The sequence below is a fragment of the Staurois parvus genome, unplaced genomic scaffold (assembly GCF_062004578.1).
Source record: "Staurois parvus isolate SC_StPar_1 unplaced genomic scaffold, SC_StPar_1.0 ptg001472l, whole genome shotgun sequence".
In the NCBI taxonomy this organism is placed as follows: domain Eukaryota; kingdom Metazoa; phylum Chordata; class Amphibia; order Anura; family Ranidae; genus Staurois; species Staurois parvus.
In genome coordinates, this window is record NW_028319268.1 from 657,446 (window position 1) to 679,360 (window position 21,915).

Here is a 21,915-nt window from a genome sequence, read left to right on the forward strand (position 1 = left end):
TGCCAACATAACCTTTGATACTGTACCTCGCGACTCGGCAAAAAAATTGTCAACTTAGGTCACAGAGGCACCAGCTAAGTGGGCACCAACAATTTGCCCTCTTTGAAGCTCAGTAAGCTCTGACATGACTCCGTATTACTAGAAGCACACACAGTGAATTGCAAAAGTGAGGCTTCCTACCTGTTAGCTAGGTGTCTTATCACACAGCGGAAGCAAAAGTTTTATCTTCCCAATGAAAAATATCCCACTCTTCACAATCACGCCTTGTTCATGTCACCAGTTTTAAGTAGCACCTATATCTGCAAGTAACTATTTCCAAGGATGAAGCACACAAAGGGCAAAATTAGAACTGAAATATTTGATGAGCACCTTGAGAATTCATTGAGAATTGCTACTACATCCAACAACCCGACATTGATAAGTTTGTTTATCAAAGCAGTGTCAAATATCACACTAGTATTATGTTGCCCTCTTTTACTTTTATATTAAAAACTATAAAAATAAATTAAGTTTTATTATCCAGATAGATATATTATATATACTGTATATATCAGTGATTGTTAACTTGTGATCTGCCCGACCTTTTCTGCTCACCAGCTATCCTTATTATTAGTGTATTTTATGTGTGACCCAAGACAATTCTTCTTCCAATGTAGTCCAGAAAAGTCAAAAGGTTGGACACCTACCTGTTAGCTAAGTGTCTTATCACACAGCGGAAGCAAAAGAATGTTACATCACTTCTGCTTTCAATCCGAAACATGCCATCACTTTCACACCTGCAAATCATGTAGTGTTGTTTGTGGGTTATTTTGCAGGAGGGAGGAATCCCAGAGGAGTAGAGGTCTGCTTTAAAGTTTTAACTGAAATCTCAGACTGAGCTATTGAGTTTGGTAAAAACATTGTTTTTTAATTTCCATGGGAGGTAAATGAAAACCATGTGAAAAAGGAGCAAAAAGGTACAACCTGCCGGCTGCATAAATGTTTACAAAACATGCATAAGCAGTATTTCATATTTAGCAGAACTTTAGATGTGTTACATTCACTGTACATTAAACATATAATGGAAGACAGTATCCAGAGTCATATGGAGTATGTGGAACACTGGTCAAAACAACTTACTACCACCTCCAAAGAAACACAGAAGATTTTATAGTTAGTAGTTACTTTGTACTTGGAAATACTAAAAAAGTTATCAATAATAATATATGAATTTTTCACCTGGTATAATTCCAGCTAGAGCTATTTTGTAAAGTTTTGTATAAAGTTTAAAAACCTCTATCTGGTTTTTACTGCTATCTAGGGCTCTGTAAAAAAAGATTTCCTCTTATTTACTGTCATGGTGACAACACTTTCACTAAGTAAAATCTGCAACTGGGATGCAGGGAAACAGACAAAAAGCAAATGTTCTTAAAGGTTTTAGCCTTCCCCACCCTACTAAAAGAATACACTTAGAGACTCCCTAACCTCCTGTCAGGTGAAACCACAGTCAAAGGACTCCAACAAACAACACATTGTTTTTAGGGCTCTCTATTAGAGCACTGGATAGCGGCAAAAACCCAACAAGGATTCCAATCCTTGTATGCCCAATTCAAAGCTACATGTGGGCATATAGTTCAAAGAAGACCTAAAATCTGCAGATGACTCTGCTTTCCTCCTCCCCCCCATGAAAAAGGAATAAAGTTACTAAACCAACCAAATCAGTGGCTTTTATTGAAGATACTTCCTGGACAATGAAAGCAGATGGATACAATTCCATAAATTAAGCTGATCATCGCTTAATGTATATCTAAAACGTTAAACAGACAATAGCTTCCCTTTTAACTACATGCCTTTTAACACCTTAATCTATTAATGGTTGCACCATCATGTGATGAATTTGAAGCATCCCTCATAGAAAGGAGTGGTGCCTATCAACAGCCCATTTACCAGACTAATGAGATAGGAATTGATCCCCTTTCTTATTAATCAATGATGGCTAAGACGTCGGTGACCACAGTGCAATTAATTAGCAGTTTTTCAAACTGATCAACTTTGACGCTGCAAATTGTTTTCCCATTACGCTAATTTGAAAACTGGTTCAAACTGTATCACAAAGATCATGGATGGGAGTACAACAAGGAGAGACACTAATTATTGAACAAGTAAACCATGCAGATAATCACGTTTGTTTTGTATGCTTCTACTTGGCTGCCAGTACAGCTGAAAGTGCTGTGAAAGGGTTAAGGGATTAACCAATCGGATTCGACTAGCAACGCCCAAGTAGACACATTTAAAAACACAGCATGTTCCCCGAGATGAGCCAAGGGGCTTATAATGACAAGAGTGAATCTCACAGTCACACGGCATGCCAATTAAGGCTATGAATCATCGATAACCAATCAAAGCTGTGATCCACACCAGACCATTGAGTGTACAGCAGGTAATTGAATGCACTGGTGTGTGTTGTACAAAAGCTGATTTAGTCCGAAAATGTGTTTACTTAAGAAATGTTTTAAGATTACGAAAACTTTTGAGAAAATCTAAGTTCACATTATTCATTAGACCTGACAAAAAGTGTGTCCATCAGGTTGTATGAAGTCTTTTTAGTCCTCCATGCAGGCCTGTTTGGTAGAAAATGCAACATAGTCCAGGGCAAAAGGGCAGTAGAATGTAGAGTTCAGTATGTTACATCTGCCTGATTGTTCAGCAGTATCAGAGCCAACTGTCAAATGCCTTTTTTTACAGCCCTTGTGAATGTAGCCTTAAAGTGTTAAAGTGGGAGGAGCCAGGAGCATGATTGAACATCGGCGTGAAACATGTCAACATTTTCTCTTGCTGTGTGTCAAACTATTTGGACTTTAAAAAAAAAATCAATAAACTTATGGATCTTAATAACAACAGCGTGCGGACATCCACCTGTTACTTGTCCATATAACATATTTAAAACATATACATATATGGGTTTACATTCAGTTTGAACTGAAAATAAAGTCATTTAAAAATGCTAACAGGTAGGCTTTTGATGACATAAGAGACTATGTATGCCTTTTCTGTGATTAATACTACTCCTTGCTGACTCCCTGTGAAGCTTCATGTATAGTCTCAGTACAATTCTATACCATGACCAAGTAACTTCCATGTGTATGAACAGGAGTTATAGCATTGTGGCCTGACCAAACAAGAGGCCATTGACTTTGATCACAAAAGAAGGCCATGAAAAGATGGAAGCACAAGTGATGGAGGGGAGCACTGGAGGGAAATGCTTGCCAAGTAAATCTTCTATAATATGCTAATAAGCTGTAAATGCTAAACATTATGGCAAAAAGCTCCTGGGACCAAAAATTCCACTTTAAAACACACTGTTTTAAGTACATCGGTCTGTTTTAGATGCTGATGTATGCAATGACCTACGTCCTTAGATCCCAGTCTGTGTGGACAGTATGGTCACTTGCCATCTTGGCAGTACTCACATAAGATACAGAAGGTGAATCCAATTCAGTTTTTCTTTAGATAAGTGCAATGCAAATTATGCTTTTCCAGTCTTTTGAAAACAATGGATTTCCTACACCCTGTCTCTGTGATAAAAAATTAACTATACTAAACAGTGTAAGGGAGTAGAACGTGTCTAGCTAGGGACTGTGCTAACCAGCACTAAACAGAAGAGGAAACAGCGAACCTACAGCCAAAAAATAAACACACTTAGAATCATCACTTTCAACTATATGTCAACAGCATTCAAAACAGAAAGAAATGGACAACTGAAAAACAGACTCTGTCACTTGGCCCATTCAGGGCAAATTGATATGGTCTCTTACTAGCCCACCTGACCTACTTATTCTCAGCCTCCCTGCTCTTCTCTGCTGACCCATTCCTTTAGGAGTCAAACAAGGTGTAACCTAAATGTTGGAGCTTACACAGTGGACAATTTTCAGCGATTTTTTTAGTGAATGATTGCACAGGCCTGAGCACTACATCCCAGGAAGAGATCTCAAGATCTCCCATACCTAGAAGCATCAGTTGTTTGCGACTGCTCAGACAGAGAAACATAGTGTAGGGGAACACAATCATTTTGATTTGAATGGGCAAAGAGACAGATTATCTCAAAGGAGATGATGTGGTTTACTACATAAAGTGAGAAAGCCTTTATACATGGTATACATGGAAAGTCTTTGTAACTCTTGCCAGACATTTTTTCTTAAATAAAATTATTCCAAAAAGAATCTCCCCTCTTTCAACAAATTCCCACCTATAATAAAAAACAAAAAACACCCCTTACAAGTGATAATTATTAAACAAACTGACAATGATCATAAAGTCCAGTGTCTTAGTAGTTCATAAAACTCAATAAATCAAGGTGGAGAACTTGAAAATTTTCTTACAGTGTTGATTGTGTCCAATGGCTTTTGTGAAAACCTCCAAAATAAAGAAACTCAAAATAGTGCATTAATGTAACATACAAAAAAAAAAAGTCCCGGATGTGACGAAACACGTCAAGAGGAAGTGACGTCAAACGTAAGGAGCAGGAACCGGAAGTGCCACGGTGGCCATCTTTGTTGTGGGAATCGTTGCACACTCCGTGTGGGAACTGCCTGGTAATCCCCAGAAAGTGGGGTTTTGATCCTAATTGCACTTTTAATTGATTTTAAATGTAAGCAGATTTATTAAAGTAATATGATCTTGAATATATACGGAGTCACACTATGGTTATTTTCCACTATATGATTGGAGCCTGGTAATTCGTGATCAAGGCTTGTGAATGAGGATGATAATACAGTGTTACTCTACTAACAAGTGAAGGAGGAGGAAGATCTGTTGGAGGATTTCTACAAGTTATATATTATATGGCGTTTGTTGTCTTACTGTTGGTAAGGGTATATTTGCCTTACTCACTAGAAGTGTCACATGTGGGTTAGGATTCTCACTGAGTGTAACACTTCAGGATTGAGCACGAGTGTTGTTGGGAAAAACTTTTTTTCACGAGTGTTTCACTGTTTTTGTTTCACTTAGTATTGCATATTTTTGATATATGTATATATATATATTTTTTTTTTCTTTTGTATGTTATGTTAATGCACTATTTTGAGTTTCTTTATTTTGGAGGTTTTCACAAAATCCATTGGACACAATCAACACTGTAAGAAAATTTTCAAGTTCTCCACCTTGATTTATTGAGTTTTTTGAACTACTAAGACACTGGACTTTATGATCATTATCAGTTTGTTTAATAATTATCACTTGAAAGGGGTGTTTTTTGTTTTTTATTATAGGTGGGAATTTGTTGAAAGAGGGGAGATTCTTTTTGGAATAATTTTATTTGATTTTAAACTTTCAGGGGTTGAAAGTTTTCTTCTAATTAGAAATTAGAGTGGGTTTTAGGGTTTCTGTTTGATATCATATTCACAATTGTATTTATAAGACATTTTTTCTTGACATGGGGGAAGGTTCTCTGTCAACTTTTTTTTCTTGTTTACATATTATATTTTTAAACAGAGATTATGGGATACAAAGAGTATTGGAAGTCAGAAATCATTACTTATAATAACATATTAGGTACATTTGCATACAGACAAGGGGGACGCAACCCCCAACACGAAAAAAGCGAACAGTAAGTGACAGTTAAAGACAACGTATTGTTGCACCAATTCTGAACAATAAAAGAAACATATTTCTTATATGAGAACTATGTGTTGCGGATTCCCGGGTTGCCCCAGCGAGAGAGGGAGCCATTAATTGTCGTGATGACCTTAGATTAACGTGAGGGGATCATTTGAAAAGGTTTTGTAAGGTTGTATAGGTAATGGTACACGGGTGCAAGGGGGGGGCATCCCAGTAGTAGTGGGGAATTTCAGAAACAAAGATCTGTAAATAACGGTTCACTATGTGGAGGTCCCTTACTATAGTGAACTGCCAATGATAGTCGTAATTTTTTATTTGAAGAAAAGAAATGAGAAGAAGCAAAGTGGATAGAACAGATAAAAGAGGGAAGAGAGGGGCAGGCCCTGGTGGGCTGTGGAAGTAAGAAAGAAGATAGGTCAAAGGGAGGGAGGGGGGGGAAGGAGAAGGAAAGCCCCGAGGGAGGGGTGAGCCAATTGCAGTGTAATGTAGGTCTAGGAATATATTCCTGGCGCTAAGATGGAAGGAGCAGGGAATCATCAAAGTCGGGTGGGATGAAGCGGTATACCCATGGTCTCCATAATAGTTCCGATTTGTGTACTTCATCTAGGAGGACTGCTTCAACCTGGCATGTATCATTGCTCTGGTGATTCTATTTTTGGCTTCTGCAACATTTAGTTGTGGTGGTTTCCAGGCTCTGGCAATTGTTTGCTTTGCTGCTGTTGTAAGTTGTAGGAGGAGTTTAAATTGTCACCTTGACAGGTCTGGTGGTTGGAGGTTGTCTGTTGAGGAGGGCTGTGGCTGGATCAGGTGTGAAAGGACAGGAAAACATAGTGGAGAGGATGCAGAAAATTTCAGCCTAGAACATTTGTGCTGTAGAGCCTTCCACCATGTGTGGAGATGTGTGCCAGCTCTGTCAACTTCTTAATGCTGCCTATGGCCATAGAACAGTAAGTAAGTAAAATTTACAAATGGGGACAGAGACAGCATTAAAAAGTGAGTTTTTAGCCTTTCCCCACATTTTCTCACACACGCTTGCTCACACTTATGTCCTGGTCACCAAGACAGAAAGTAAGAAGTAATCTCTCAAAATTTTGAGCCATTCTGACTGGAAAAACTACACTTTTAAGGTCCATCAGTGCAGTCATATTGGTTCATCTATGATCTCTTATTGGTCCACTAGGATGAGCAACCTTTCTGGTAAATAGGTATATGCTTGAGGAAGAAAAAGGTCAAGCAAGCTTCAGCAATGTCAGATATAAAGATGAGCTCAAGCGTGTTTGGATCCTAGTCTGAACCCACCTGAGCTACCCCACCTGGAAGCTTTCGCTACATACCACCCATCATAAATGGTCAAAGCATTCCCCACCCTGCAGCCATACAAATACAAGGGGTGTGCATACATTCAGGGCAGAGAATACCTCAGCCACTTATGATTGCCGGTGTGCATTGACAGCTTCCTGGAGGAACATTTTAGGTGGGTTTGGACTAGGAACTGAACTTGCCATAGCTTCTCTCTAGTCAGGAACAGCTAAAGATTTGCCTGTGACAAAAAAGTTTTGCAAGCTGTTACAGGTATATGTACTTCTGCACCTTAAGCAGTTTTTATTTTTTTCTCAAAAGAGTCTCTTTAAAGTGTATGCAAAATATATTTGTTTCTATAAGGAGGGTCCAGTTGTTTTACTTTATATCCAAGATATTTTGTAATTTCATGATGAGTATTTTATTTTTACTTTGGTCAGAGGAACCAAAGTTTTCAAGCGTCATGTTGTCCATGCTGCTTTCCTTTTCTAAGGAATATCTTTTTTTATGAATCATATAAAATATACAGTAGACAAAAAGAAAACAGTACAGAGAAGCCCTAGTGCTATAACAAACACAGTAATTTTCAAGTGCATACAGAAAAGTTATGTTTTGTTTTATATTCTAGCCAAGATCCCCAGGTCAGAAGCCAATTTCCATACCTGTTATCCAAGCTTGGGATGGTTTGAGTCGACAAATCTAGATCAGGGATGTCCAACCTGTGGCCTGATGGCTATGCATGAGGGCCAACACAAAATCATAAACGTACTTAAAAAGTTGATTTTTTGGGAATTTTTTTTAAAAATGCATCTACAGCAAACATATGTGACCAAAGAAAAAAAAAACTTAACAGTGTCTCTTTACTGAAATTTTATACATTTTATCTTCACAATGAAAAATATCCCACTCTTCACAATCACGCCTTGTTCATGTCACCAGTTTTAAGTAGCACCTATATCTGTAAGTAACTATTTCCAAGGATGAAACATGCAAAGGGTAAAATTAGAACTGAAATATCTGATGAGCGCCTTGAGAATTCATTGAGAATTGCAATTACATCCAACAACCCGTCATTGATAAGTTTGTTTATCAAAGCAGTGTCAAATATCACACTAGTATTATGTTGCACTCTATTACTTTTATATTAAAAACTATAATAAAAAAATTAAGTTTTACTACCCAGATAGATATATTATATATACTGTATATATCAGTGATTGTTAACTTGTGATCTGCCCGACCTTTTCTGCTCACCAGCTATCCTTATTATTAGTGTATTTTATGTGTGACCCAAGACAATTCTTCTTCTAATGTGGTCCAAAAAAGTCAAAAGGTTGGACACCTCTGCTCTAGATCAATGCTTTGTTTTTTAGTTACCCACAGTCCATACTGTCAAGACTTCTAGGCAGAGGCACACCTTTGTTAAACAATAAAAAAACACAGTTATTATTTTATTATTATTTTGTTTATTCAAGCTTAACCACTAGTCCCCCTTCCTCACCAGACCATTTTTTCTTATTCCTCACTGCGCTATTTCAACTGGTAATTGTGTGATCATGCAACACTGTACCCAAACAAGATTTATGTCCTTTTTCTCACACAAAGAGAACTTTCTTTTGTTGGTTTTTGATCACCACTTGGTTTTTTATTTTCTGTGATATAAACCAAAAAAAAGACAACATTTTGAAAAAAAACAATATTTTCTACATTCTGTTATAAAAAATATCCAATAAACTCAAAAGTCAGTCATAAATTTAGGCCAAAATCTATTCTGCTACATCTCTTTGGTAAAAAAAAATCCAATACATGTATATTAATCGGATTGTGTGAAAGTTATAGCGTCTACAAACTATGGTATATATCAGGCATCACTAAATGGTGGACTGAGTCACTCTTCCATCTGGACCCATGCAATCCTGCCATTTAAGAGCCTTTACTTCCCCGAGCTGTCTCACGGTCATCCTCACAGAGCTGATAGCGAGACTGAATGTGAGGGGGGGGCTGAGAACAGTAATATGGGGGGCTAAGGACTGTGGTTTGTGGGGGCTGAGGACATTAAAGTGGAAGGGGCTGAGAACTGTAAAACGGGGGCTGAGGAAAGTGCCATGGAGGGGGCTGAGGACAGTACCATGGAGGGGGGCTGAGGACAGTAACATGGGGGCGATGATGTAAAAAGGGGCAGAGTACTCTCCAATGAAGGAGGCAGAGGACAGTACTGTGAAAGGGGTGGAGGGGGGGTGATGTAAAGGGGGAGATGAGGACACTCATCAAGAGGGATCTTGTTGTGAATGAGGAGGGGACTGTGATGTACAGTGGGGATTGAGGACACTGGTTCAGAAGTGTACATGTGCATTTGGCGCACACGTTGTAGGAAGGTCAGCAGTACCTGCTAGAAATCTGAAAAAGTCCACTATCCTTTTTTTCAAAAATCGCACCGCAGGAACACATGGTTTGGTGCACACAAAAGTGCACCACAGGGGCCTACATGAGATTCGGACCTCTGATGCATGCAAATTTTACTGCCCGGACCTTGGTGAATTTTAATTCAATACCCCTGGTATATATACTAGAATTTATGCAGCTTTTACTTTTTGACTGCCTATCACATTTCTTGAGGTGCTAAAATGCAGGGCAGTACAAAACCCCCCAAAATGATTCCTTTTTGCAAAGAAAAAACCCCAAAGAATTTGCTGAGAGGCATATTGAGTCCATGGAAGATTTTATTTTTGCCACAAATTTTTGGAAAATGATAAATTATTTTATTTCATTTAAATGAAATATTGCTCACACATGCCATAGGTATATGTGGAATAACACCCCAAAACACGTTCTGCTACTTCTCCTGAGTATGGGGATACCACATGTGAGATAATTTTTGGCAGCCTAGCCACATACAGGCCCCCTAAATCCCATGACCCTCCTCTTCAGGCTTTCAAAGGGTGTATTTCCTCATGTCACTTCCTCACTGCCTATCAGTTTTGGAGGCCTTAAAATGCCCCCTTTTTGGAAAGTAGACACTCCAAGGCATTTTATAAGAGGCATGCTGAGTATTTTAAAGATATCTTTTTTTGTCACAAGGTTTTGAAAAAGAAACCTTTCTTTTTTGTCTTTATTCCTTTTCCAAACACTTGAGGCAACAAATTAGATCTGCAAAATACTCGCCATGCCCCTTAGCAAATACCTTAAGAGTGTTGATTTTCCAAAAAGGGGTCATTTGGGGGAGGTGCTTCTACTGTTCTGGCATTTCAGGGACAACATTAGAAGCTTATGCCACACATCACCCACTCTTCTAACCACCTGAAGACCAAGCCTTTTCTGACACTTTTTGTTTATGAAAAAACAGCAGTTTTTTTGCTAGAAAATTACTTTGAACCCCTAAACATTATATGTTTTTTTAAGCAGATGCCCTATAGCATAAAAACGTGAGTATTGCAATTTTTTATGTGACACACTATTTGTGCAGCAATTTTTCAAGCTCAAATTTTGTTTGATAAAATATAAAAGATGATGTTATGTTGAGTAAATAGATACCAAACATGATATGTTTTAAAATTGTGCACAATGTAAGTTTTTACGATGCTTTAAAAGCCTTTACAGGAACTGGGAGTGATTGTTTTTAATTTTTTTTCTCTTAATTCTTATACTGTCCCTTTCATTTTTTTAAGCCATTTCGGTCTCCAATCAGCTCTATAGTCAGCCAGTGGAATTGCCGGCTGAATTTTTGTGTTCCCCAGTGGGACAGGAGAGCCTGAGAAAGCTGGTCGTTGTTGGACATATACTATATGTCACAGCGGAGAACATTGGCATGAGATTAATTGGATCTGTGGACCAATATGCATTTTTAGTAATCCCCATGTTGAGGTTAGGCCTAAAAAAGGTTTTAAATTCGGAAACTGTAATAGGTGTCCATGAGAATTGTCTGGCAAGAGCTGAATTTGGGTGGGCATCGATTTATTGTTGTGCGTATAAACTGCTTTGGTCCAAAGTCCATTGATACAAATCTGTGAAAAACAGCCAAGGGGCTAAACCAGGGGTGGGCAAACTTTTTGACTTGAGGGCCGCAATGGGTTCATATATTGGACCCGGGGGCTGGACCAAGAGTAGATGAATGATGTGTATGTGTCATCCATAGTAAGTATAGTAATATTCCCCCATAGTAAGCATAGTAATTAATCCCCCATATAGTAATTCATCCCCCATATAGTAATTCATCCCCCATAGTAATTCATCCTCCATATAGTAATTCATCCCCCATATAGTAATTCATCCCCCATATAGTAATTCATCCCCCATATAGTAATTCATCTCCCATAGTAATTCATCCCCCCTATAGTAATTCATTCCCCATAATAATTCATCCCCCATATTAAGTCCCCAAGTCCCCCCTGTGTCAATTCACTTACCTTTGCTCTGCGCGTTCCTCTTGCCGTGTTCCCGCGCCGTTCCGATGTAGCATGAAAATCTGTCTCCTATGAGGATCTGTCCCCCTTGACGTATCTGTGCATGTGCCAGTTTCAGGCATTAGCAGCCGATCGGCGATCTCCGGCACATGTGCAGATACGTCGAGGGGGACAGATCCTCATAGGAGACAGATTTTCATGCTACACCAGTCTTCAGGGCGGACTGTGAGAGGAGCCTAGCGGGAGCCTAGCTCCGCGGGCCGGATTAAAAGGTCCGCCGGGCCGTATACGGCCCGCGGGCCGTAGTTTGCCCATTGCTGGGCTAAACGCTAATGCTGGCAGTGAACAGGTCTGATCCTGCTAACACTGCAGTACAAGTACTGAAGGCAAGTGGTTAAAGTGGTTGTAAACCCTTACTGCCCTAAATTGGTCAAAGTAGTTATTATTGTAATATAACATAATCTATATGCCCCAAAATACAAAAATGTATGTTCTACCTTTTTCGGGTTGAAGTATTCTCCATCACATGATTGCAATCCCTATGCTTTGCGAAATGAAAGGCAGCCGGTGGGATTGTACAGAGCAGAGCTGCGAGTACCATTTCCGGGAGACTGTTTACTGACAGAGCTCGCTCGCAAATGAGCAGGATTCTCTGGGCTCACTCATGAGAAAGCTGTGACATGATCATGGAAAGGGCAAGGCTTAGTGGATGGGGCTGGAGGGGGTGGGACTGGCTGGCAGCGACTGACAGCACTACTAGAAAGTATCAGTGACCTGCCATAATCGGCTGCACAGAGCAAACATTGTCAGTCACATCAAGGAGGGTTGCTGAATGTCTTGGTTAGAAAGTTTTATCTAATCAGCCATTAGGCAATCCAGATAGTGCAGAATACAAATTTTTAAGTTATTAATCAAATAAATGAAAGGTAGATTTTAGTTTAGACTGGAATTCCAAGGTATAACTAAAAGTAAACTTTTTTTTAGTTCTGGATGCAGTGGAGAGGGATTAGAACACCTGTTTGGTTTTTATTGCTGTCTGATTCACCCTATTTGTCCTCTTTCCCATTATCAATGAAAGTGAAAGTAAATCCAAAATGTTGTGTTGTCCTCAGAATGGTAATAGAGGGGAAAGATTCCAATGGAAACACCAGTTCTGGTGACCTGGGGACCCCCAGGGATCCCTCACTTTGGAGGGATTTGCTTTCACTTCCCGCTTTGGCTATGTAACAGGAAGTGAAGGGAAATCTCCCCAATAGGACACAGATGAAAAAAACTGACAGGAGAGTTATAACCCTCCCTTACTCTATCCAAAATGAAAAAAAAAAAGTTTTGCCCATAGTTCTACTTTAATTGAAAAATCTTCTTTTATGTTGAGAGTGCTGCCTGTCTTCCTGTAGGGATTTGCTGGATTTCCTGCAAGCTTTGCAGCCACTCCTCTGTGGTTTCAAACAAATCCTTTACGGGGCGCTAACCAATCAAACTATTATCTGAGTATGATTAAAATAATGAATTGTGCATTTACACATACAACTCTATACATAAATATTGTGTATAACAAAAAGTCCTTTCCACTTGTGTATGTTCAAAAAATGTGTTACACCACCACCAAAAAAAATTAAAAGTCCACCAGCTGTGCTCATAAGATTAATCACTCACCAGACCAACTGGGCCTCTGTAATTAAAAAGAGAGTCATTATGCGCTTGTTTGTATTCGGAATAATTTACAGCTTGCACTGCGTATGAAGATCTGTATCCAGATAAGAAGCCTCTTCTCCACCATGGAAATCAAAGAAAGGGCTAATATAGTGTAGAATATTTATTAAAACGCAAAAAACACAAAGTTTAGGCTTAAATTTAAAAGTGTTTCTATGGCATCGAAAATCCTGCTCAATAGAAATGCAAAGTGAACGCCGCCACTTCGCTCCCAGCCTGGAGCCGGATGTGTGGGACCGGAAGTGCCGTGACCGGAAGTTGCACCTCCGTGGTTTACTTTTGATTTCTAAGGACTACATATCCCATGGTACTTTGTTGCCTGTAATTGTTTCCAGTACTCACTGAGAATAATTACTACATGTCAGAGAATTCAAGGAGGTATTGGTGCGAGATTATTCACAAAGTAAGTTTACAAACTTCAAGATTGTCCAGATTAATAAAAGTAGGCTAGAAATAATTGAAATGCAATCTGGAATTGAATATAATGATTTAAAGTTTGACCATAAATATTCTTTAAAGACACAGCAAATGTACTCAAAACTTCCCACAAGACATAATGAGCCTAAATATCTGTTTACTTCGTCAATTGCAGGGATTGGTCTTTGGGGCCCCATTTTTGTGTTCAGCAGAGGGCTGGGTTTACTGCAACATTCAATAGCTCCCTTGAGCTAGAATTACTTCTGTTTTTTTTCTTCTTCTAGCCAGGGAAAGGTTGTGTTGTGTTCATATTTAAGGTTTAAAACATTGATGGCTAATGTTATTCTTTATTTTTCTTTCCTTATTATTACAGTATTTGCTGTTTCCTTTAACTTCTATTATAAGCTGATCATATGACTAGTGCCTTTGCTGTGCATTTACTGGAAGTCAAATGCCCTCAAAGCTTTTAAGTATGATATTAATTTCAGTATACAGCTGAATTTGGTTCAATATGAGAGAAATATTAACAGAGGCTGCTACAAATATGACAGATAGATAGATAGATAGATAGATAGATAGATAGATAGATAGATAGAAAGAATATCAAGAAGGAAAGGTTTTCATTTATGTACTGCTTATTGTTAGCTGTTTAAGTACGTCAAGATATGGGGATCCCACCCACGGTCGAGTCACGTTTAGTCCCTGCAACAACTGTATGTAGCAGTCATGTTTCATTTCAGGGCCAAGGCTTGTCCTTTTACTTGAATGATAAATCACGAATCAAAAAAAAAACAAAAAAACACAATGACAAGGCTGAGCCACCAGTGAAAATGTAAGTTCTCAGCAGCCATAACGATCAAGATTCCCCATCTGTTCCTGTGACTGCCTACACTGTCTCGGTGTGCATCTACGTCAAATCATTTCATGAGCAATCAATAATTAAACTAATCAGTAAAATACGCTGCAGCAAAAACAAAAGAAAAAAATGGACGGCAACCAACAAAAGAAAAAAAAATTAAATTAAAAATTAACAAAGCTTAACATCAAAAAGGAACAGACAGGCTTAAATCCTGAATGATTTCCAGGACAAATAGATCCCTCTGGGACCTTGGGGATTAATATACTTTTTTTTCTTCTTTTTCAGACACAGCGCAGAATTAATGAGGGTACCTGCAACAATGCTTGCGAGCTGCTGAGTTCTGGTGATGGGGTATATGCTACGTGCTTGTACGATGGCTGAAGCTATTTTCTTGGCGTGTTTCTCCTCCCCGTATGTTTTCAGGATAGACGCAAGTGCCTGTTGATCTAAAGCATTCACAACATCAGCGGCGTTGGGCATGTCAGGATACCTACGCACAAGGAGAGCCAATTAGTTCTCTGACGTCGGTTTTCATTGACAAGAGGTGAAGCTTCATAGCGCAGAGACACAAGAAACAGGAAAAAAACACACAAATACACACTCTGCATAGGCGTGCCTCCAAGATTTTAAAATAACTCAAAGCAACCTTGTGAGACTGGAAATAGCTTCTACCTTTTAAATCACCTCCGTTAACTTTATTTTAGAGTTCATGGATTGTTCTATCAGAACTTTTCACATCTTGCATCATCACAAACATAAAGGTACTTCCTTGTTTACATAAATAAAAATGATATCTACATATCTCAAGGGGGTCTCATGAATATATGGAAAATACATGGTCATTTAAGTATATATATTTAAAAAGTCGTGGTGTAAAAAAATGAACCTTAATTGTAGCTCACTGAGTTGTCATCGTGGTCCAAAAAAATAAAGTATATAGAGAGAGAGAGAGAGAGAGAGAGAGAGAGAGAGAGAGAGAGAGAAGCAATAAATATATACAGGTTGGAAAATCCCAGTAGCTTCTGCACAGAAAGTCTATGACCCAAATGGTGTCTTCACAATAAAGGGGGCACCTTGTAAACACAGCAGCGGGTCTATGCCAGTAGGGGCCATGCCAAAACTGCTTTGTTCAAAAACACTCACAATTCCATAGCTCCACTTAAGGCTGGCCTCTCCTGCACATGGACAACCTGGGCACTGGCCATCACAGTCCATCTCCACTCTTCATTGAAAATAGGGAAAAAAAATCAGCTGGACTCCATTTAGGCTCCTCCTGCAGTATTTTTTAACAAATCAGTGTATTGACTGCATACAGTGATGTCTGCAACCCAAAACCAGCCTCCCTTGATGTGATTCATCCCTCCTAGCTTGCTCACAAGGATAGGGGAATTCCAGGGAAACGAGTCAAGAAAGGCTGGTTTTGGGTTGGAGATATCACTGCATGCAGTCAAGGCACTAATTATTAAAAATACTGCAAGAGAAGTCTAATTGGAGTGTGGCTGATTTTTTCCTATTTTCAAAACTTCTTTGTTGTTTAGGATTTTTTTAATGTAACAGTCAATAAATAGTCAACAAAAAGCCATTTCAGTTCTGTTCTTGGAAATGTCCTATTCTGCCTTATTCAAGAGAGTCCTCATTCTTAAGTGCAATTTGGCTTCATCTCACACTGTTACACTTTGGTGACTCAATGCAGACTATCCATTTATGATGATGATGATGATGTGCTTTCCCTAAATTTTGGCTTGTTTTTTGACCACAGTTCCAAGTATTCTGTCTTGATTTCTGGTTTTACTTGGAATGTAATCTAAAAAGAGCTTAAAATAATGTCAGAAACATTTAGAAACACCCATGTCAGATATTTATGAACACAGCTGAAAAATGCACCTTCATCAAGATTTACATGACCGTATCAGGTTTTCCAGAGACTGATGAATGGCATTTCTCAGGGCAGGTTTTCCAATGGTGACAAAAGTGGACCATGCCTGCATAAATTGTGCTACAATGGCCATTTGAAAGGACACAGCATTGTCACTTTACAACATGATTTCTGAACACGGACCTTAATGACAAAAACACCAGGTATTTTAATAAAGTAGAAGTTACAGATTGAAAATGTTGAAAATAACTTTTGAAAGGACATTAACATGTTAAAGCTTCTATGAAATTTCAGTGATTGGATTTACATATGATTTCAAATTTAAAAATATATCAGGTGACATTTTGGATGTGTTCATCTATATTTTTCTGTGAATACATAAAAAAAAATATATATATATATATATATATATATACACACATACATACACACACACAGTTAGGTCCATATATATTTGGACACAGGCACAAGTTTATATTTTTTCAGGTATTTACTAAAACATATTCAGGCTATAGTTCTATAATGGATATGGGCTGAAAGTGCACACTCTCAGGTTTAATTTGATGGTATGTACATAAAAATTGGAGGAAGGGTTTAGGAATGACAGCTCTTAAGAGTAGCCACCCCCCCCCCCTTTTTCAAGGGACCAAAAGTTATAGGACAATTAAATATAATCATAAATAAAATGTTCATTTTTAATATTTTGTTGAGAATTATTTACTGGTAACGACTGCCTGCAGTCTGGAACCCATGGACACTACCGAAGACTGGGTTTCCTCCTTTCTGATGCTTTGCCAGGCTCTAACTGCAGCTGTCTTCAGTTGTTCTTTGTTTGTTGGTCTTTATGCCTTTAGTTTTGCCTTCAGCAAGTGAAACGCATGCTCAATTGGGTTGAGATCAGGTGATTGACTCGGCCATTGCAGAATACACCACTTGTTTCCTTCAAAAGCTCCTGGGTTGCTTTTGCAGTGTGTTTTGGATCATTGTCCATCTGTACTGTGAAGCACCGTCCAATCAACTTTGCTGCATTTGGCTGAATCTGGGCTGACAGTATATCTCTAAACTCTGCAGAATTCATCTGGCTGCTTCTGTCACATCATCAATAAACACCAATGACCCAGTGTCACTGGAAGCCATGCATTTCCATGCCATCACACTACCTCCACCATGTTTTACAGATGACTTTGTGTGCTTTGGATCATGAGCTGTTCCAAGCCTTCTCCACACTTTTTTCTTTCTGTCATTCTGGTACAGATTAACCTTAGTTTCATTCGTCCAAAGAATGCTTTTAAAGAACTGGTCTGGCTTTTTTAGATTTTTTTTGGCAAAGTCTAATCTGGCTTTTCTATTCTGCAGGCGTATGAATGGTTTGCACCTTGTGGTGAACCCTCTGTATTTGCTCTCGTGAAGTCTTCTCTTGATTGTAGACTTTGACAGTGATACGCAAACCTCCTGGAGAGCATCTTTCACTTGTCTGGATGTTGTGAATGGGTTTTTCTTTACCATAGAGATGATCCTGCGATCATCCACCACTGTTGTCTTTCGTGGACGTCAATGACTTTTTATGTTGCTGAGCTCACCAGTGCGTTCTTCTTTCCTCAGAATGTACCAAACTGTTGATTTGGCCACTCCTAATGTTGCTGCTATCTGCTATGGATTTGTTTAGTTTTTGAAGCCTTACAATGGCCTGTTTCACTTGCATGGACAGCTCCTTTGAAAGCATGATGTAGGTTCACAGCAATAGATTCCAAATGCAAATACCACACTTAGAATCAACTCCAGACCTTTTACCTGCTTAATTAATAAAGAAATAATGAAGGAGTAGCCCACACCTGGCCATGAAACAGCTTTTGATTCAATTGTCTAATTACTTTTGGTCCCTTGAAAAAGGGGGGATGGCTACTCATAAAAGCTGTACTTCTTAAACCCTTCCTCCGATTTGCATGTACATACCCTCAAATTAAACCTGAGAGTGTGCACTTTCAGCCCATATCCATTATAGAATTGTATCTTAAATATGTTTTGGTAAATACCTGAAAAAAAAAACAAAAATTGTGCTTGTGTCCAAATATATATAGACCTAACTGTATAAATCATCTCCCTGAGGTCTGCTTGAAAACAAATACTTCACAGTAATGACATGGAAAGGTGGAAAGAACCACTAAGTGTAATAGGGCACACAGAAGATCGACACTCCAAAGATAGTCGGTTTCCCTGCAGATTGTTTTGGTAAATTCCTGAAAAAATCTAAAATTGTGCCTGTGTCCAAATATATATGGACCTAACTGTATATATCTCAGAGGCCAGACCCACTTAATGTGAGTGACTAAAAAAAAAAAAAAAAAAAAAGATTTTGGCTATGAGTAACAAGAGGTGCTTGCTTTGTCATCAAAGGCAACAGGACAAGATGTTGAAAATAGAGCGTGAGTTGTTCTGTTTTTGTTTCATAAATGAAAATTCAGATTGTTGTAAGTGAATGTTTTTAGTTTGGGGAAGGGTTAGACTCTTTGTAAAGTTTCAGATACAGTACAGAAGCATGTCCAGAAGGCTTTTATTGCTGTCTGTATACTCACGCTGGAGATCCTTTTTTCCATTGCCACTGAGACAAAGGGGGAGTGATGGAAAATCTGTAAATTGGAACTTTACTCTCAATAAACATTAACTATGCCATTATCCGTATGCTGAGAGATTAGTAAATAGATAGGAAGGTATGTTTTGTTTATTTGTTTTAAACTTTTTTTTTTTTTTACATTTTTTCAGTTGCTTTCTGGCCAGAGTAATGTCATACATCCCAGGAGTCTTCATGGGCATTTTGTTCTTTAATTTGGAGAGGTTTTCTCAGCTAAGTACACCCTCCTGCCTTCATGCCTGACCAGAGCAGATGGATTCCAGGAAGTAAATGCTACATAAATCATCTGCCCTTACTCAAGATGGCCAAGGCTTGAAGTCTCAGGAGAGTGTTCTTTAAAGTGATTTCTCAACAAGATAAAGCAAAGAGATATGGCTGGATGGCTGAGTTTGCTTTAAATATTAAAAATGAATCCAATAGAGTTTTCAGTTTGTGGTGCTCAGATATTAATTTTAGAGTTGTCACCAAAACAAAAGGTAAGGTAAGTCTTCCAGAGGTACCAACTTTCTAAGAGGAAAACAACTTTCAAAGAGGGTAATACCCCTAACTGTGGAAAGATTTCTTCTCATTTCCTTGAGTGTGTCCAGCACAGGAAGTGAAGGGGAGCTGCCTAACAGGACACAGACAACAATAGCTTTACATACACTTTAAAGAATGTATGAGTTTTGAGTTTCTTTCCCAAGTGATAGCCAATCAGGAAAAAAACATAAGTATGAATGAGCCTGAATAAGCATGCTTTAAATGCATTTCACACCTTTCCCTCGCCATATGTATTAATAATACTATATACAATAGTAATCCCTGGGAGCAGTTAAAAACACACATGCAGGCTCAGAATTGATGATCCTCTACTTTGAGAACAAGGGTTAAATGTGTGTCTATAATCTCACTCTTACGTGTTAAGAGAATTTATCTGATGTACTTGCAGGAATAAAGCTTGGTCGATTGACTATTTTTGTTATGTTTTCAGCCTACACTCTGGAGGAGGAATTTAAGATCACATTTATTACACGCTCTCTGTTCTCGGCATACGAAGAAAAAGTAGGAGGAGGTATTTCTTTCTTCAACAAAACTTTATAATTGGACTTTGACTGCAGCAGTCTACTCATTTTGCTATTTTCCAATTGTCTCTTGCATTATATTTGCTCATGATATGCACTCTATAAATTGGCTTCACAATATTACAACAATGAGACCTGTACAGGAAGTTTCCCATGTGTTTTATTGGAAATGTATTTATTAAAAAGAAAAGAACAATCTTTACAGAAAAGTTTTGATGCATGTGTGTGAAAATCATTAAGGTGTTTAACGTCAGCTATGACATTTGGAAATGACAGGCTGTTACTCGATTAACCAACAAAATTAGAAATTTGTCAAAAGGTGCGTGGAATGTGCGAACATTATTTAGTGTACACAGAGTCGAAGAAAGGTTTCTTATGTCTGTATAATTGTATGAAAAAACATAGGAGGCTTTTCTACAATTCAAATACTATTTCCAAATGTATAGGAAATACAGACCAGAGTTATGTAACCCATGTTATTAAAGAATATGTGGCTCTAAAATGATGTATCATTTTGTTAAGATGTTAAGCAAAGCTACTAATATTCTGTAGTCATGGGGTTTTAACCCGGTGTCCCGGGCCACCTGATTCAACACTTATAGAGACCCTGTCACCAGGCCATTCATTTTAACATGAATTTTTCCATAAAATCATATGTGTTTACATTTAAAATATAGGCATATGCATGACATCCAAAAGCTGACACTTTTGATGTCAGCAGCCCCAGCAAAATTAGAGTTCCCATTTAAGTGACACTCTATAGTATTCCCCTACCCTTCTCACCTCCCCCACAGCAATATAAAAGGCTATGTAGGGAGGTGAAGGGATGGGCTGAGGACATTGGCCAGAACAGATAGTAATCAGACATTCCCAATAGAGGAGAGGGCTATGATATAAAAGAAGGGAAGGGGCTGTGCTAATACACATTACAGAAAGAATCATTTTGCAAATTTAAAACAAATCAAGTAAACGTAAAATATTAGAATTCTGCTATGCTTTTACCTGCAATTTTTTTAAGTTGTTGACAGGGTCTTTTTACAGGACCACTTTCATAAATAGTTTTTACCTGTAATTCTGTATATTATCCACTTCAGCTCTGGAAGACTTTACCCCCTTAATGATCAGGCCATTTTTTGTTATTTAGCACTGCGCTACTGGTAATTGCGTGTTTATGCAGTGCTGTACTCAAGTAAAATTTATATCATTTTTTTTACACAAATAGAGATTTCTTTTGGAGGTATTTGATCATCACTGGGTTTTTTATTTTGTATTATATAAAAGATTAAAAATTTAGAAAGAAATACCCAGTATTATTTTTACTTTCTGCTATAAAACATATCCAATAAAAAAATGTGAAAATCAAATCTTTTCATAAATTTAGGCCAAAATGTATTCTGCTTCGTCTTTGGTAAAACAAAAATCCCAATAAGTGTATATTCATTACATGGAAGATATAGCATCTACAAACTATGGTATATATACCGGAATTCTATTCTATATTAGTAATGGTGATGATTTTTGACTTATAATGGGACTGTGATGCAGCAGGCAACTGACACGGGGTGGGAACTGACACTGACATCACTAGTGAAACTAATACAGTGATCAGTGATAATACTATACACTGTCACTGTACTGATGACACTGGTTGGAAAGGGGTTAACACCTCAGGGTAATAAGGGGTTAAGTGTGTGCCTAACAAGTATTAATGTGTGTGTTATGTGCTGCATTAAAAATATCTTTATTCCTGGAAAACAAGGAGAAGAAACAAAGAGACTGTTCTCTCTGCACTGGACTCTGTGTTGATTGTTAGATGCATACATATAATACGAATGGACCCGGGGCATAGATAATTGGAAGCTTAATGTAGATAATTTTCCAACTGGTAGAGTTAGTTACTTCCAGTATAACTGAGGACTCAAAAAATACAAGTTCTAGGAAACCAGATAACCAGCATCCATCAAAATTCACAGAGCAGGTGGCCGGCTACACAGGACCAGTGCTGTGAATAAAAGAGGCCCTACTGAAGTAGGCTGTATCCCTTGAGAGTGGTATAATGTTTGAAA

General features: G+C 38.3%; 1 protein-coding gene across 1 annotated transcript in view; it reads right to left on the minus strand.

The window, feature by feature from the left end:
* METTL15 (methyltransferase 15, mitochondrial 12S rRNA N4-cytidine) overlaps positions 1-21,915 on the minus strand; it is a 325,568-nt gene that overhangs the window by 57,421 nt on the left and 246,232 nt on the right. The window contains exon 5 of the mRNA XM_089662425.1: positions 14,595-14,773. Within this exon, the coding sequence (XP_089518551.1) occupies positions 14,595-14,773 (179 nt within the window). The remainder of the gene's footprint in view (positions 1-14,594; positions 14,774-21,915) is intronic.